Source organism: Archocentrus centrarchus, chromosome 16 (genome assembly GCF_007364275.1).
Source record: "Archocentrus centrarchus isolate MPI-CPG fArcCen1 chromosome 16, fArcCen1, whole genome shotgun sequence".
Classification (NCBI taxonomy): Eukaryota; Metazoa; Chordata; class Actinopteri; order Cichliformes; family Cichlidae; genus Archocentrus; species Archocentrus centrarchus.
In genome coordinates, this window is record NC_044361.1 from 24,560,206 (window position 1) to 24,577,926 (window position 17,721).

The following is a 17,721-nucleotide window of genomic DNA, read 5'->3' on the forward strand; positions in this document are numbered from 1 at the left end:
CAACAGAGAAATTTTAAGTTTAAGGAAACACAGAAGGAGACGGCGCACTGGTGTGGTGGTTAGCACTGTCGCCTCACAGCAAGAAGCTCCTGGTTCCCACCCCAGTACCTCCTTTTTTTATTATTATTATTATTTCTATTTTTTGTTACATAATTATTAATTATTCTTTAATTATCTATTCCCTTAGTTTATTTAGCAAATGTACTTTATTTATTATTATTAATTGTATTTATTTATTTACTACATTTCCTATTAATAATATGACTTTTTTGGACTGAATCGAGCCTTATGTATCCATATAATGCACATCCACATAACCACACAACACACTGATACACATTCAACACTCTCTCTCTCTCTCACACACACACACACACACACACACACACACACTTTAATGAAATATGAAATGTGCACAAATGTTTTTCTTCTCTTTTTCAGTTGTTTTCTTTCTTGTTTCTATCATTGCACACTTTATGTTTAGTATTATGTTTAGCAATAAAATATTTAAAAAGAAAGAACAAACAAAAGCAAGAAATTCCTTTTCAGCCTTTTCCAGTTTAGTGTAGTTCTGTAATGCTTCTTCTAATGTCCTGTGACAGTTTTTTGTTATTCAAGACCTGATGCACACCAGTGAGAAAAGACTTTGTCAGTAATCAGACTTTTGTATGTCTTTATTTATAGAGAGGGGACCCTCTACTTTAACATCTGATCTGTAACTTCTGGAAAAGTAACTACCACATGCCTTTTATAGAAAGATGAATCAGTGTGTCATCGGTATAACTGCTTGTGAGTTATACTTTTAGTCTGAATGTGTTTAGCTATAAATATGACTTGAATAAAAAAAAATCAGAGCATGAGTAATCAACGATGGTAGCTCACAAGGGTTGGCAATTTTTTTCTCTGATTGAGTGTATGCCCTTGTGTAAAAAATAGCCATCAAGCAAACCGAGGATACTTTTGAACAATATTGGAACCTTGCCGAGATTTCTGCGTCATTCGCTTGCGACGTCTAGTAGTTAGTCGCAAACGAATGTGTCACTTTCCCCCCGCATCAGTTCTTTGATTGTTTGTTTCGCCGCAGTGAAACATCACACACCAGCAGCCGCGCACTGCCGGGAAACACCGCCAAGTGAGGTAACTACTTACGGCTGCGGCTTGTCTTGAAATCATTTTGTAGGCTCCGTTTGAAGCCTTTTTCGGTGTTTCGCTGTAGCAGACAGTGAGCTGGCTGCGCTGCAGGCGACTGTTAGAAATGGTGCAGTGCCAGTGCGGAGCTAACAGGCTAACTAAGGTTAGCCGGAGGAGGAACGGGGCTCAGTTAGCTTCTGTGAGCTGCACGTTTTGTCCTTTCATATTGTCGCTTTACCGATTTACAGGTTAATAGTAGTCTGAGCTGTCTTTTATCTAAAAAGAAAAAAAGATAAACAAGTTCGTCTAACCTGTAGCTGTTAAGGTTTAAGCCTCATGTTTCTGCAAAGATTAGCCTCGGATTGTTTTGTTTCAAAGTCTGTCAGTCACCCCCTGACCTCCAGGTTTAAAGTAACCGAAATTAATGTTAAACCTTTAGTAAACTGGTAAGAGAGCGTATTTGTTTGTTTTGACTTATAAAAAGCAGGTGGTGTGTTTATTTGAAGCCTTAAATAACTACTTAAGTCTCGGGTTTATCTTTATAAAAATCCCTTCTGACGCTGTGCAGCTGTTTCCCCTACGAACTGTTTGCATTCAGGCTTTTTAAAATATATATTAACAGCACAGTTCTGGTATACGTTATACAGATATATTATAAAAATGTTTCAATTTGAAATGAAGTGGAGCCCAGAGTTTTGATTATGGTAAGTCATCTAAATTCGAAGTTAGGCACCATGTGCCAAAAGATGTCGTATTTTCCTACTCCTCTTCATAGTTATCGACACCATAGCAAAACTGTCACGCTTTGGTGTGATATTTGTACCTCCCAAAATATATTACATGGTTTTCACACTATTTTCGCTTTCCTTACTCTCTTTTTAATGCGACAAACTGATCCGAGCCCGTGTTGTCTCCTCTGTGCCGTGCACAGCGAGCATTGAAGAGCGGATGCCCTGGTTCAGCGTGGAGCTGAAGGGACATCTTCAAACAGTGATTGGAAGCTTAACTTTTAAACAGTTCCGGTGCGCCGCTCGTGGTCACGTGACCCACAACAGAAACCTATGTTTTCCCCAGAAATGAAATCGAAACTCAGCTTTTCTCTGGAGTCAAGTTTCATTTCACTTACATTAGCAGCCTCTTGGATTTTCCCCTCATCTTCGTGGTGTAACAGTTCAGAAACGGACCTTACTGTAGGCTTTATAAGCGAGCGACCTCAACGGTGTTTTTATTTGTGGAGGCTGCGGGCAAACCGGAAAACCCTGCACGCTGGATAACAGCTTTAGATGTTGTTTTTTAATGTTCTACTCTGCCACTGGTTCCGTCTTTATTAATGCATTCATCTGTAACGTATATTTTATTGTTATTGAGTCATCGTTTAGTTGCCTAACCTTTATGTGGAATCTGGGAAAGCAAGGACGTACTTTACTACTTTCACTTTTTTTCAGCACATCCGCTTATATTTTGAACTACTATAGGTGAGAAACATAATATCAGTGCGTTATAATGCCTCTGATAATGCTGTGAGATCCCACGGGACTTTGATCACTGGTAAATATAGCATGTTACCTGTACATATAGAGGCGTGTACACCATATTTGGAGACTTAATTTCTGCCATATTCAGTACACAGAGGGTACAAAGGTCTCAGTAAGAATGGAAGGGGGTGACTTCCAATGTCAGGCTGTGCGTTGGGGATGCTTATCTTTTTTTTTTTTTTTTTTTTGCATGAAATAGAGTGCACAGATCAGTTGTCAAATGTACAGTCTTGTCTGCATCTTTGTCTGGGCTAACAGCAGAGGAGAGTATTCTGAAAAGCACCGTTGTTATTTTGGCTGTCAAATGTTGCCTTGCATCAGGGTCAAGATGAGTCAGCTCCAGTCCTGTTTGGCCCCTCTGCTGCCGGCCCTGTCGGCCCTTATTACCATGATGAAACAACACTGTGGTGTTCTCTGTTAATGTGGTGTTTGGGCCTGCTCAGCTCTCAGCGGCATACCGTTGATGCTGAATGTGCCAGAGGTGATGAAACCTGATTCAGTTTTGGGTGTCTCCTTGTTGTTAGTGTCCCTGATATAGACATTATTGAGTGTTGTCAGATATGACACTTGAGGAAGAATCAATGTTTGTTTCTATCATAGAAGGATATTAAAGTTCTGGGACTGTACAGGTCATAACATATGTTTAAGATTGCAGTTTTTTTTTTTTTTTTATGTGCGCTTGTATTGGAAGAAGGGAATTACTCTAAATAGTAGAGAAATAGTATTATAGCCAGAACTGCTGGCTAGCAGCTGCAAGTTTATGGCCAGTTTGTCACTGACTATGTTCCTTTTGTGCCCTTGTAACTGTCCTCCTTGTCTGCATCAGTCTCACTTTCCCTCTCTGCTTTGGATCCAGATCCAGCGATAATTTCTAAGGCCAGAAATAATACAGAATAGTTGCAGCAAGGTCTGAATTATTAATCAGCGTCCTTTTAACTGGGATTAGGTTTCACTGTGACTGGGAGAGATAGTATGTCACCCTGTGGTATCCTTGTAGACAGTGTTATAGTAATCTGACGATATACACAGCACTCACAGCTTGTCCTCTCCGAGTTTTCTCCAGGCTTCCACATTGGCCACATTTCTGACGATCTGCTTTGTTTTTATGTCATTGCATTGCATGAGAGCAGTAGCGTAGAGAGTTGCTTAAACCTTGTCCCTGAAGCTGTTATGGATTCACTGACTTGTCCAAGGACACTTGAGCAGGTTGGAGGGTTGCCAGCACAATCTGAACTTGTGTTATTGGCTGGAATGACAGTTTCTCTTAACCTCCTGACTGCTCCTTAATTGTTTATTTTTTTCACCATTCAATTATCTTGCTGTTATTTGTCTCAATTTATTGGTGTTCTCCTAACTTTGCCCTTTGTTTTTTCAGGGTCTCTCAGCGTGCAACTGGCCTGCCCTGACTCTGCATTGGGGTATTTTGTTTGCGTTAGAGGACATACACTAATACTAAAGCTGCACAGCCAGCAGCATTGGCCCCCTTCGCACTCAACCCCTGCGCTATGAGCAGAGGTAGAGGAGGGCCTTCCAAAGAACACTACTACAGGCATCCCCCACCCCACTTGCAGGCCAAGGAGAACTTCTATAGATCTGACCCAGGCCTAGTCTATCACAGAGCTGGGCCACAGCAGATCCCACATCCAAGTTATTACAGTGATCCTGCCTATCCTGAAGTGCCCATACAGCCCTCATTTCCTCTCAACACTTACACCGCCCCCACACCAAGCCACATTAAAGCGGTCCCAAAATCTGTGGCCCATTATAGCTCACATAACCCGAATCACGGTGCAAGTCCAAGCCCTAACTCCTTTCATGATAAACAGAAAGAATTCCTGACAGGACAGATATCTGAGGCTCCGCAGTTTAGAGCCGCTGTGAGAAGAGGAGGAGGAGGAGGAGGGGGAGTGGTACCCAACAGGGTACATAGTTCTGGATACCAGCCTCAGTCAGAGTACAGTAGATATCCAAACCCCAGCAGCAGCCCTAGGGGTAGAGGGAGCTATAGCCAAGACCAGAGACCATACCGACTTGGTGCAGGAACTTCAAGAGGTAATCTAGCACCTCGACACTTGAATCAAAGCCAGTTCCAAGCTAAAAAATATAACCAACACTCCAATAGACAATGGCGCACTCAAACAGACTCACTGTGTGACAATTTTCACAGTTTGTTGCTCAACGACAGACCCGAAAGAGGAGGCGAAAGGTTTGAAAGACATTCTTCATCCACAAGCTCAGGAAATTTGAGCTTTGCTAAAAGTAACATCAGTCTCACACCTCAAATACAGGACCAGGTACATAATGCTTTGGCTGCCTTAAAGCCAATTGAAAGTATTTCTGCTAAAGTGTTAGCCAAAAAATTGCATCTTCCCAAGAAGATAGTCAACAAGGCTCTTTACTCTTTGGAACGCTCACAGAAAGCCTCCAAGCAAGGACTAACCCCTCCTGAGTGGACGCTATACAGAGAACCTCTCAGAGGCGAGGAAGACCAAAACTTTCAAGTACAAAGCGCACCTTTTCATCTGTTAACGAGTTCTGAACCTTCTCAAAAACCTGAAGAAAAGGTAGAAACAGAAAAGGTGGGCCAGGCCAAAGAAGAGGAATCTGACACAGAATCAAGCTCTTCATATTGCTTCTCTTTAGAATTGTCTGACTCTGAAGATTCCCAGTCATCAGCAAAAGGTCAACACCACGAGAAGCAACATCCCAGCACTACCAGCTCCCCTGATCAGGAACTTAAAGGTGCTGTGATGGCAGAACAGAAGGAAGTAGTTCTCAAATATCTTTTTCATTCAGGGGAGGCAACAGCTCTTAACATAGCAAAAAATGTTGGACTCAAGACTGCCAAGCAGGTAAATCCCACGCTATATGCCCTAGAGAAGCAAGGTGAAGTCATTAAGAATGGTGAAGTCAACCCTCCCACATGGGAGCTCTCCACTCACCGTCGAGCGAGAATGGAGAGAAGCCTCAAAGCTGCGCAGAGCACCCCAGCTTTGGTGGGTCAGATTAAAGTAGATGCCAGCAGCGAAGAGGAGGGAGCGAGGGCCATCTTTTCCCCATCTCCACTGCCACCATTACCAGGCCTCGAGGTACTTACAGGGGGTTGGATGCCAGAACAAATTAGTGACGTGGTAGGTATAGTGACAGTTTTTGCTTTATACATTTTAATTTGTTTAATTGTAAATATAGTGTGGCAGTGGGGTATTGGTTTTCACTCAGCTGCAGGAGAAGGGGTACAGAGTAGTTCAGGGAGCAGTGTCAGGTGGTGTGACCAGCACACACCTGCCCGCGAGTTTGGTAATCAGCCTCTCCCTTCTGAGCAGATGTCTCCTGTGAAAACTGCATCTTAGTCTGCCACACCACAGATACAAGTGCAGGAGGCAAGGCAACGCAAGGAGAGAGGAATCGAGTCAACAGGCGTTCAACCAAATTTGACACCTTTTCCTCAGAACCTCATTTTAAAATTATATCTGTTAAATATGATGTTTCACAAAACTCGTATTTTTGTTATAGCCCAACTCCTGCCGTGTTTTGTGATCTCAGATGTAATAGTGCTGCTGACATGTTTTATATTTGGGGCCACTTTTAATTAAATTCACAACATGGTGCAATGTGGCAAGTCTTCCTTTCTTTTTTTTTTAATCACACGGAAAGAAACAGCGAATGGCCACAAGTTTGATCATAAAATAACTGGAATAAATTGTGTAGAGAGGAAAAAAAAAAAAAGGATGAGTTGTGTAAAGAGCCCTCCTTTTGTCACGCTTTCTATATTCCAGCTACACTTCTTTTATTCAGTGAAAGTAAAAACACTTGATCAAAGGCTATACCTGTGCATCCCCAATTATAGCTCCTCCGGTAAGCCTCTTCTTTCCTTTGTCCTTCAATTACATTTTGGGAATTGGGATGCCCTTCAGCACAGCGTACTGAGATTGATTTCCAGGTCACAGTCAGGAGGAGAGAGGGGACAAGAAGGAGCAAATTAGTGAAATCAGAAAAGCCTTAGGACTTCACAGCTGGGTTGTGGACTGAGCCGAGAAGACTTTTTCCTCGAATTGTTGTTTGGATTTAGTTTAGTTTGCCCTGCCGCTCCACCTGAGCGCACAGAGTTTTGATTTATGCAGGGTGTGTCGGTGCAAAATGGGTCTTTCTCAGCATTTCAATCTGCATTACAGGTTCTTTAAAATGTGGTTGCTAAATGAAATTCAAAACATAACTATAGATGGCTAAAATTGGAAACTCTTTCGCTTAAATGGGTCAACTTGAATGGATAACAAATTCTAGGTATTAACGATATTTCCCTGATATAACACAGCATGGCATCTGAAGAGATTAAAATAATAGCTTAACATTTTGAGACATAAGCTTATTCGCTTATTTCCCCTTTTCCAGCCTTTGTGCTAAGCCAAACCAACCATCTGTGGATTTATCCAACAAATGTAAAAGCAGCATCAGTCTTTCTTTCTAATTCTCTACAAAACGCTGAACTATTGCTCTTTGATGAAAATGTAAACTTTTTATTAAATGCGTTTAGATAAGGTTTGAAGATCTTTTCTGTCTGTGTTAACTCTTTTACCTCAATTTTTCCCTTTCCATCTCCGGTCCATCCTTTTAGCCCCCCTCCTCTACCTCATGTAAAACCGAAAACACCAGTGAAGGGCAGTGGTCCACTGATGACATCCCAGAATTTCTCAATGCTATTCGCAGAGAGACAGATGCTGAAAAAAAGGCAGCCGAGAAGGCCAATGCCATGGGGACTGTGGCTGTCTCGGTGGCTGCCCCGCCTCCCCAGAATCTGTGGGCCAAATTACAGGAGGTGAGGCTGAAGAACCCCGTCAGCGGCCTCATGGAGTATGCCCAGTATCTGGGCCAGAACTGTGAGTTCCTGCTGCTTGACCAGTCAGGACCCTCCCACGATCCCAGGTTTGTGACATGATCTGCTCTGTAATGTAAAGTTTGGATAGTCGTCATGCTGTAATCTAGAGTATACGGCAGGCTTTGTGAATGCTATTATGTCAGTTACTGGTTAGTCGCAGCTAATCACTGACTCAGTTTTTAGTGCCACAATAATCACTTCACCAGGTTTAACTCATAAAAATATCACAGTCGGTAATGTCAGTGCTGCTGATGTGAAATATTCCCTGCTGTGTGCGACTTGTCAGAACTGAAGACAGTGTCGCGACCTGATTCACCCAACATTTTCAGGAGTTTGTGTGTGGAAATCATTCTAAGTAGATAAGACTAAGACTTTTTACACCTACATGTTTGATATCTTGGTAAGACACCTGTTGACAGATCTGTGTACTCGGTTTGTAAGAAAAGAAATCTGCCACAGTAAACTCAAACTAAAAAGGAAAATTACTTTGCTTGTTATTCAGTGTAGGAGACTTGGTGAACTGTTCTTGAATTAATCGTGTTTTGATAGTTGTATCTCAGCTATATTTTCTTTCCTACTTCTGTTAGATTTCGTATGCAGGTGATGCTCAACGGGAGGCTGTTTCCTGTTGCAGAAGCTTCCAGTAAGAAAGTTGCAAAAAAGGATGCTGCTGCAGCCACACTGCGAATTCTTGTCAAAGAGATGCAAGGGGGGACGTGCAGCGATGAGGAAAATACAGGCATTGTGGACCAGGTGATGGAGCTACTTTCAGATACCAGCGTAAGTTGTTTTCTAATGTGTGAAAAAGATAGCCCCTTGTGCCTTTAAAGAAATTAAATCACATTTAGTCACAGCATGCTTTAACTAATTGCCTGTGACTGGTCAGACTTTTGTCAATGGGGAGTGTTGAATTTATTCACCAGGGCGTGAACTGTAAACAGAAGTCCAATTACCTACGCTGGCTAAAACTGTGTTTGTGGCAGTTATCTAATGTTGCAGTCTAATTTAAAAACACACCAAGAAATGCTTTAAATTATATGTGGCATTTTTGTTTTCTCTCTCCACAAGGGGGGTGGTGAAACCACAGGAGGGATTCTTGGGGCCAGTGGTTTGGAGGGACCTCACCAGCCCCTCTCCCGTTCTCTCCCTGGTGGGAAGAATCCGGTGTCTGTCCTTATGGAGTACAGCCAGCGCAGTGGGAAGCCCATTGAATTCATCAACACAGGCCAGGCGGGTCCGCCGCATGATCCAAGGTACTGACTCATGCACCTCTCTCTGAATCTGTCCCTTTGGATGTTCTTCTCCACACTGCATGCTCTTAGATTGAGTTTTTGTCTGTAGTCATACTTTCTGCCCTAGAGCTGTTCAATATTTCTTCAGTACTGTAGCCATCTAACAAAGGCACAAAAACTTCTTTGTTCGGTTGCTGGCCAGGTTAGGCAAATGATACTAACTTGTGTTTTCCTGCCAGCACTTTCTAGAAAAGCTGCATGTATCTGTCTTGATCAGTAGTACTCCATAAGCTCCAGTTTCACTGTGACCCTGGCACATCTGCTCAGGTTTTGTAAATGGGAAGTTATGAATCTGCAGTCATAACAAGTGTGCGTGATCTGAGTTACAGTCCAGCATAACCCTGTCCCTTTTCACCTTCTCTGTTCTGGACTCAGGTTCATGTACAGGGTGAAGATAGGAGAGAGTTTGTTTGCAGAGGCCTCAGCTCCAAACAAGAAAGCAGCTCGTCAGCTGGCAGCAGAGGAGGCTGTCAAAGAATTGATGGCTGATGGGAAACTGCAGCTCAACAAGGTGTGGAATGAGAAACATTTAATAGATGGGCGTTTCCTAAAACTAAAGGGATACATTTTTTAAAATCGATTTCACTAGCATAAATGTGATTTTTGTCACATCTGTCTAACAGTGCTCCTTTTCTATACCTTTCACATCTTTCTTTTACACAAACTCCACACCTGACTTCTCCAGCCTCAGTTGCCCCTGGGCCCTTCCAGTGACAGTGATGGGGGGTTTTCTGGGGCAACATGCCCCAGCTTGCCTCCACTTACTGCAGATGAGTTGCGAGCAGCCCATGAGGCAGGAGTCGGGGACCTCATCAACCACCTTAACAATAATGCAGTGTCAGGTCTTCTGGAGTATGCCAGAGCCCGGGGCTTTGCCGCTGAGATCCGCCTTGTGGGCCAGTCTGGGCCACCCCATGACCCTAAGTATGTGAGAGCTTCATGATTGCACCAAATCCATAGACCAGAAGCAAATCTCTTACTGTCCAGGCTGCCTTTTGCTTGTAAAAGCAATACTTTGTGTAGAATTTTAGTAATTTAAAGACTCCTCTTTTGCCTTTGCTTTCCTGGATGTTTGGTGTTTTACAGTAGCAACTCACGACATAAGGGAATTGTTAAAATGGATATTTGTGTTTATCTCTTTTTTTTTTTTAAAACAGGTGTGGTTTCCATCCAGTCAGTCATTTAAAGGTGTAGGTGGAAACCATGTGAAGTTCTCCTCATTTGTATTTCTTTGTGCTCCATCTCCTCAGGTTCACCTACCAGGCCAAGCTGGGTGGACGTTGGTTCCCTCCCGTCTGTGCATCCAACAAGAAGCAGGGAAAGCAGGAAGCAGCAGATGCTGCACTGCGGGTTCTGATTGGAGAAGCTGAGAGAGCAGCCCGCACTGGAGAGCTTACCCCAGCTGAGGTACTGACTATGCAATGATTTCAGGCATTTCATCTTAAAAGTTAAATATGTACGAGCTTTAAAAGAGCTTTCTCTGGCTCAGCCTGGGATTATAGCAGAACATAATGGAATGAAAGAGTAGAGCATAGCAACAGGTTCTGCTTAGCTTGATTACTTGTGCTGAAAGATTAAGCTTAAAGTAATCTACAATAAATGCCTGAAAGATAATCAACCAACCACTTCACTTTCTGTGCTGAGAAAATATCTTCAAAAATGTCTTTATGTAGATTTGAAATCATGTATAGCCTCATTGAAAACCTAATCAGTCTAAAGTAAACTACACACAGTCTGTAACGTAGCACATCAGTCAATAACTGCTTCACAATAAGTAACACAACCATGACTGTGTAAGGAAGTGACGCAGACAGCATACTGAAACATGCAGTTTTGTATATGTATTTCTAACCAGTGGTGCCATTTTCTGGTGTTTTAGTCTAACATATTTGTCCAGTACATATTTAGAGAAGCCTGAATAATGTCAGTACATTAGATAAATTTTCCCTTCTTTCTATTTTTGCCTGTTTTTATACACCCGTCTCCTAGCTACCAGTGAGCGGCAGCACACTGCACGACCAGATAGCAATGTTGAGTCACCAGCGCTTCAACGCCCTGACCACACGGATCCAACACTGCCTTCTGGGACGCAAGATTCTGGCCACAATCATCATGAGGAGGGGGGAGGGCCTGGGGACTGTTGTCAGCCTTGGAACTGGTACATCCATTACCTTTAGCGTATAACCTATGATGTGAACAAAGCAGTAAAAATGGGGGCATATAAGAAATTGTGTAGCACTGGAGGAAAGAGAAAAAAAAAAAAAAAGCATTGCCCCTGCATTTTTCCGTGATGTTTAGTTTTATGGTTTCTATGCTTAGAGGCATGTACTGTCACAAAGCTGAAACAGAACTAGGTCACTGCTGAAGTGAGAGGCACTGCATTGTCGTGTTTTTGACATTGAATTTGTTTTTGTTTTGTTTTGTTTTGTTTCCTGTCAGGAAATCGCTGTGTTAAAGGGGAGGAGCTGAGCCTTAAAGGGGAGACGGTTAATGATTGCCATGCAGAAATCATCTCAAGGAGGGGATTTATTCGGTAGAAACTGATATCTTGCTCGTTTATCAGCTTTTCTCCTACACTTCTAAAAATACCCGCTTGCCCTGAGACAGCGTCTGTGGGATATTTTGAGTCTATCTCCTCTTCTCCTTTGCTCTCAGGTTTCTGTACAGTGAGCTGCTCAAGTACTACGAGGGCACAGACGACAGTATATTTGAACCGGCGGAGAATAACAAACTACGGATCAAATCTGACATCACCTTTCACCTCTACATTAGGTGGGACTAGATGTTTTCTTTCTCTTTCTTCACTCCCCCAAGCCTTCACTTTCACGCATCAGTGTTTCCCGTTTAGCTCTGTGAGGTCTCCTCTCATAAACTGCAGGATATTTTGTTGTGCATCACAGCAATACCTTATCTCTCTCCTTTTTCTCTCATCCTTAGTACGGCACCATGTGGGGATGGTGCTTTGTTTGATAAGTCATGCAGTGAGGCAGGGGATGAAGCTGAAGGCCACCAGCCTCTGTTTGAGAATGCTAAGCAAGGCAAGCTTCGCACTAAAGTGGAAAATGGTGAGGCATGATACAAAAAGAAAATTGTCTTTTATGTACACGATCTGCCTTGAAATGTAGATGAAAGCAAAGGCTTACAAACCAGGGTGTGAAATCAAGTGATGTTGTTGCTTTTGCCAGGTGAGGGCACCATCCCTGTGGAGTCAAGTGCAATTGTGCCCACGTGGGATGGCATCCAGCACGGTGAAAGGCTGCGGACAATGAGCTGCAGTGATAAGATCCTGCGCTGGAATGTGGTAGGCCTGCAGGGGGCTCTGCTTAGCCATTTCCTGGATCCCATCTACCTGAAGTCCATCACACTTGGTAAAATATTCTGCTGGATAAAGATTTCTTTGTGCAGATAAGAACTGCAGTCTGTGAAAAAGGATGAACATTGCATTACTTGTGGACTTGGACACCAGTCTTAGCACATGTCTTTGCTGCTGTTATCTGACAGGCTATTTGTACAGCCACGGTCACCTGACACGCGCCGTTTGCTGCCGGCTGGCAAGAGACGGTGAAGCTTTTGCCCAAAGTCTCCCTTCTCCCTTCAAGCTGAACCACCCTGAGGTAACCGCACAAGTTTTTTGGCAAGGTCACTCTTGGAACATTAATCATGAATATTGAGTTTATTCTCACTAAATTCATCAAGCTGCCAACAATCCTATTTGTGCTGGCACAGCTTTTTTTAAATTTATTTTTTATTTTTTATTGCTTATCTTATTTTCAATTTGGTTCATCCATCAATTAACAAAAAGCCAGTAGGTCACTGTTGTACCACCAAGAGAAAAGGAAGAAATATGGAAGCTGGCAGACTTTTACCTTATTTTTTGTTTTAGCCTGTTTTTTTTTTCTTTTGTTTTTTGACACGTTCTTGGTTTGTCATTTACACATGAAGTAGTTTGACACTAATCGACATAGTATGATGGCTACGTCGTATCAGTGACATATGCATTACTCATCTAATTAAAGAATTGCTGATTTATTTTGTAGTAGCCCAACAGAACAAAATGTGCTCTCTCTCCCCATTCCCTCTCTCACACCACCTGGTTGGACTGTAGGTTGGCAGGGTGAGTGTGTATGACTCCACACGCCACACAGGCAAGACCAAGGAGTCCAGTGTGAACTGGAGCTTTCCAGACCAGCACAGCGTCGAGGTGCTGGATGGGACCAAAGGAAAAGTAGATGGGTATGTAGTATATAGGGACTTGTTTTATTTTATTTTATTTTTGCGGTCTCGGGCCGGTTGCAAGCAGTTGGAGCAACCAACTGGTCATTGAGAGGTTGAGTGTGCAACACCTTCAACCTCTGGGCAACCACTTTTGATCACAAGGTGTTTGCACAGGTCTCCTGGTGAGAGGAAACCAGGAAACAGTCACAGTCTGACTCAGACTGACTGCAGTCATTCTCAAACAGACTTGCAAAGGTTTGCAAATAATTGCTGTTTAATTTTGCCTACATGTTGCATCAGTTGAAGTCAGTCTGCACTGATGAGCATAGCTCATCTGCAAGGCATTGCTTTGCAGCTCAAGTCAGCTGGTTGCCAGTTGGTTGTATTCAGGTTACACTCCTATATAAAAGCAGGGCTGCAGAGCATCTTTGTCATTTTACAGTTAAATCACCATCAGTGTTTGTTGAGGGATTTCTGAATTTCTGTTTCCCATCTATGAGGTTCTAACTGACCTCTGAATGTAAGTATTAATGTCAATTTCTGTGTATGTAGACGGCAACAGATTTGTAGTTTTTGTTGATTTATCACAGTTAATCACAAACAGATTGCTTGTAAGTGCCAACTTGACCTGATTCAGTCACAAACTGATAGCAGACTGACTCCATTTTATTGATGCTTTATTGCTTTCACGTGAAGTTGGCAGCTGACTGTGAGAGGGCAAGTTTGATGCACATGGCCACAATAATGATGGTCATGCTGTAGGCTCCAACCCCTGCTTTCCCTAATGTGACTGTAGCATAACCAAGAACAAGAAATCAGAAGTTTCTATTTGAAATTAGATCACTCTATAGCTCCCAAAATGCTTTATTAAAGATTTTGTTGCTGTTTTGAGTTGGCGTTCAGTGTGAGCAACCAATAACTTTGAAAAGTCTTGACGTATGCATAATAGTCCAGAACCAGGGGCGGGCTGGGGTTGAAATTCAGCCCAGGAGCTTGGTTTAGAGAGGCCTTTTATCCGATCGTACAACGGGGCAGTAAAAGGGGGGGGGGGGGGGGGGGGGGGGTCAACCCCCCCTTAGCCGGTGTCTCGCCCTTCACCTCTCCCAATAATGTGCTGGCTGGGCTGCAGTGTTAATTTTGACAGTAAATTTTGATTTTGATTTTGAAAATTTTGATTTTCAAAAGACGAAAATTACAGTTTTAGTCATAAATTAGTGATCTGAATAGTCTTACTTTTAGTCGACGAATACAATAAGAATACAGTCGATTTAGTCGACTAAAATATAAAGGGTGTAAAATGTAAATGCTTTTTCTTCAGTTCCCTTGAATTAGTCATTATACACACAAAATTAAACATTTATTAAAAGTTATGGAATATTATTAATAATAACATTAGCGTTTCACCTGCTTCCCACACACCTGATCATTAACACCACCTTACTGAGATAATATGAGCGTTTTACAGCAGGACACGCTCTGAAAGCTACAGGGCAGTGTTCAGGACTAAGATTAGGAAAGGCTAATCCACCGCGGTGTGGAGATTTTCTCTAAACACAAATGCTAAACTGGGAAAAACACTTTACCCTGCATGACATTAAAATGCTTACCTTTGCATGGAGATCTGGGTGACTGGTTTGCAGAAGTCGTTTAAGATTTGTCGTATTTTTACCCGAGGTAGTCGCCCCACATGGTTTACACATCGTTTTGTTTGTCACAACGTCAAAGGAAAAGTACATCGGCTCTTCTCTTTTTTCCCTGTTGACATTGTTTACATAACTTAGTTCTATCGGAAGTGAAGACAAATCACAGGCTAGTTTGGTCTTCCCGGGTTTAGAGCAAATTTGTGCAACTGTGCTTTTGATTGGATGTTTTCCTAGCTTCTCCCGCCCTGTCACAAAATTAAATCAGTTCTGATTGGATGTCGTCCCCGCCAAGCGTTTTCATTCGTTGACAAACGTGTCAATTCATTTCGTCATCGTTTTTAATCCTTTTAGGTAGTTTTTATTTAGTTATCGTCTCGTTTTCGTCATGCAAAAAAGGGCCATTAACAAAAACTATGACGAAAATATTGTAGCACCTCCTGATGAAAAAAGAGCCAGCTCTTAGAGCCGAAACATTGGCGACCGACCATCACTGTCTGCACTTGTGGCCGTGCAAGCGCTGCTGTCTGGAAACGACCGGCCGTAGTTTTTTTTTTTTTTTCCTAAAATATTTTGAACTAGTTCTAACACCCCACCATACCACATTAGTAATAAAAACACTTTACAAAACACCATACACTGAAAGCTGTTTGCAGATTTTTTGCTTCATTTAATTTTAATTAAGTGAGTCAAAACAGAGCAGCAGGGAGTGAAGTAAGCTAAATAGGAAACACTGCATGATCCGAGGAAACACTTTGTCATGCCAGCATTCCAGACAAACCATAATGTTTTTCCTGTCACACTCGTTTTTCATTTTTTATTAAAACTCTAATGTCTTCTTTTCGTCCAGGACCAAACTGGCCATGTCCCGTGTGTCCAAGTCCAACCTGTTCTGTCTTTTCCGCTCCCTGTGCCAGCGTAGCGGTCGCACTGAGCTTCTCTCCCTGCCCTCCTACGCTCAGGCTAAGATGTCCGCCGTGTCCTTCCAGCAAGCCAAGCAACAGTTTTTCCAAGCGCTCAGCGCCCACGGCTACGGAGCCTGGATAGGAAAACCGCTGGAAGAAAAGAGCTTCGAGGCTTGGGAGGGAAACGGGAACAATGGGGCACCTGTGGGAAGCAGCGACAACGGAGGAGCGATGGAGGTGTAGAACTGTGTTGAGTGCTTTAGAAAATAATGCAAATGTGTGCAGAGAGGAAAAGGCAAAGTGCAAAAAATGATAATCAAACAATGTAAAGCCAGTGGTCACAGCTGTGTCTTCTGATGAAACAATAAAGGCTAAAGAGAGAGTGGAAGGAAGGGACACAATAAGTAAGAGGAGTTGGTCGAGGGCAGACCCTAAAGGCTGAGTGAGGCTGACATGACATCGCTCCGCAGGGTGTACAGAATATTGTAAACACTACATGCAAAAGAATTAGTTTCAAGTCAGTAAACCAACATCGCAGCCACCGCTACAGCGCTCAGACCATTTGAGTTTCAGCTTTTCTTGGTCATTGTTTGGCTTTAGTGGTTCTTACATACTCATTGTTCTACTTGATGTGTAAGCTTATATGTGCAGATTCTTTGCCCATTGCGAATGTCTGGACCCAAATGGCTTGCTCACTTTGCAAAGGAGAGGAACTGCCTGGTGTGACCAGTGCCATGTAGCAGTGTTTGTAATGGTGATTAATTTCCTTTATGGTGTAAGTCTGTCATGAAGCACTTTCATTTTCTGCTCCTTATGTTTTACTGCATGGACATTTTTAGGACAGCGATGACAAACAATTGGATACACTCTGCCAGAACTTTCTTTTTTGGAGGGGGCACACAGCATTGATTTTTATTTTGATGTCAAATAAGAAAATCAGTATCAACTTTTACTGATGCATTCAATTCCTGTATATACTTTAAAGTATTCAGTCAGACTGTTTTTTTACTTAAACCAGCTGTTAATTTAAACCAACCTTACATCCACAAATGTCCATCTGCCAGCTACTGTTGCAGCTCTTCGATCAGTAGATTTCCTCCAAACAGTAGAATATTTTTGTCCTTTTTGTTCGCACATGTCTTTTGAGTATTCCCCCCCCCCCCCCACCTCTTCTGTCAAAATGGTCATCAGTAGCTGGGTGTGCTTTAAAAATCCCAGGAAGCCTCTAGTGTCCTGCCCGCAGGGAAAGCCACTGTATATTTTAAACAAATATATAAATCTAAATAATAAGGTTTTCGGGCTCTGGTACGTGGGTAGTTGTTGAGGACTAAGTGGCTTCAGTTTTGTGTTGTTTGATTTAGGTAGATGATGCAACATATACATGAGGTATATACAAATACATGAACACACAGATTCACAATGGGTTCCAAAAGTCTAAGCCTGGTTACAGAAGCTTTCCTTCTCACGTCTTGCATATTTAAAAAAAATATATATATATTTTTCAAAAACTACATTTACAGAAAGACTTGAAACGGCTGTTGTTTCCATTCAACACACCTCAGAGTTTTCTGAAGAATTTGAACATGTCAAAGATGTAACATGACACAGGGTGTCACTCTTAGATGTTTGTGATTAATGTCTGATAACCACAGAGGTAAAGCTATGCAAGTCAGCTCTCTGATCCTTCAAAAGGTTCGGAGTAGCTTTGATGCATGTATAGAGCCATTGTTTTACAGGAAAATAAATCTCTTTTTGTCAGTGCTTTTGAAGTTTTGTCTGTAAAAACAACAGCACCACACTGAATGAATTTTTGTCAACAGCAGTGAAATATGCAGCTGTGCATATTTGGTTTTTTTTTTTAAACCCTCGGTAAATGCTCAAAATGTCTAAGTCATAACATCAGCTTCAGTATGAAAATACATATGACATCATTAATATTTGTTGTGTTATTAGTTCTAAATGTGTGACTAGCTTAGTTCAGAAGCTCAGACTTCTGGACCCCACTATGGTAAAATGGACGTTTGAGTTTAATGATGTATAGACAGACTGGCTGTGTGTGTATGTATATGTGTAGGTTATTGTATATAAATCTTCAGTTGCTTTTCTATATTTTTCCTGATGTTTTAATGA

The 17,721-nt window shown here is 42.2% G+C and overlaps 1 protein-coding gene across 7 annotated transcripts; it reads left to right on the forward strand.

Annotated features, from left to right (window-relative positions):
* The first annotated feature begins 1,009 nt into the window (after positions 1–1,009).
* On the forward strand, positions 1,010–17,352 carry adar (adenosine deaminase RNA specific). 7 transcript variants are annotated; one of them, XM_030749066.1, is made up of 17 exons: positions 1,010–1,137; positions 4,042–4,960; positions 5,084–5,797; positions 7,279–7,586; positions 8,127–8,319; positions 8,608–8,792; positions 9,207–9,342; positions 9,517–9,755; positions 10,082–10,238; positions 10,821–10,989; positions 11,271–11,364; positions 11,487–11,603; positions 11,769–11,896; positions 12,017–12,199; positions 12,333–12,445; positions 12,937–13,064; positions 15,537–17,352. In XM_030749066.1, exons 2-17 carry the CDS (start codon positions 4,172–4,174, stop codon positions 15,832–15,834), a joined length of 3,951 nt encoding a protein of 1,316 aa, XP_030604926.1. In that variant the 5' UTR covers positions 1,010–1,137; positions 4,042–4,171; the 3' UTR covers positions 15,835–17,352. The 7 variants fall into 7 exon arrangements, with proteins under 7 accessions (XP_030604926.1, XP_030604919.1, XP_030604924.1 ...); XM_030749059.1 differs by having other exon boundaries at positions 4,042–5,797; XM_030749064.1 differs by having other exon boundaries at positions 4,042–5,797; positions 8,127–8,292.
* Positions 17,353–17,721: the final 369 nt, after the last annotated feature.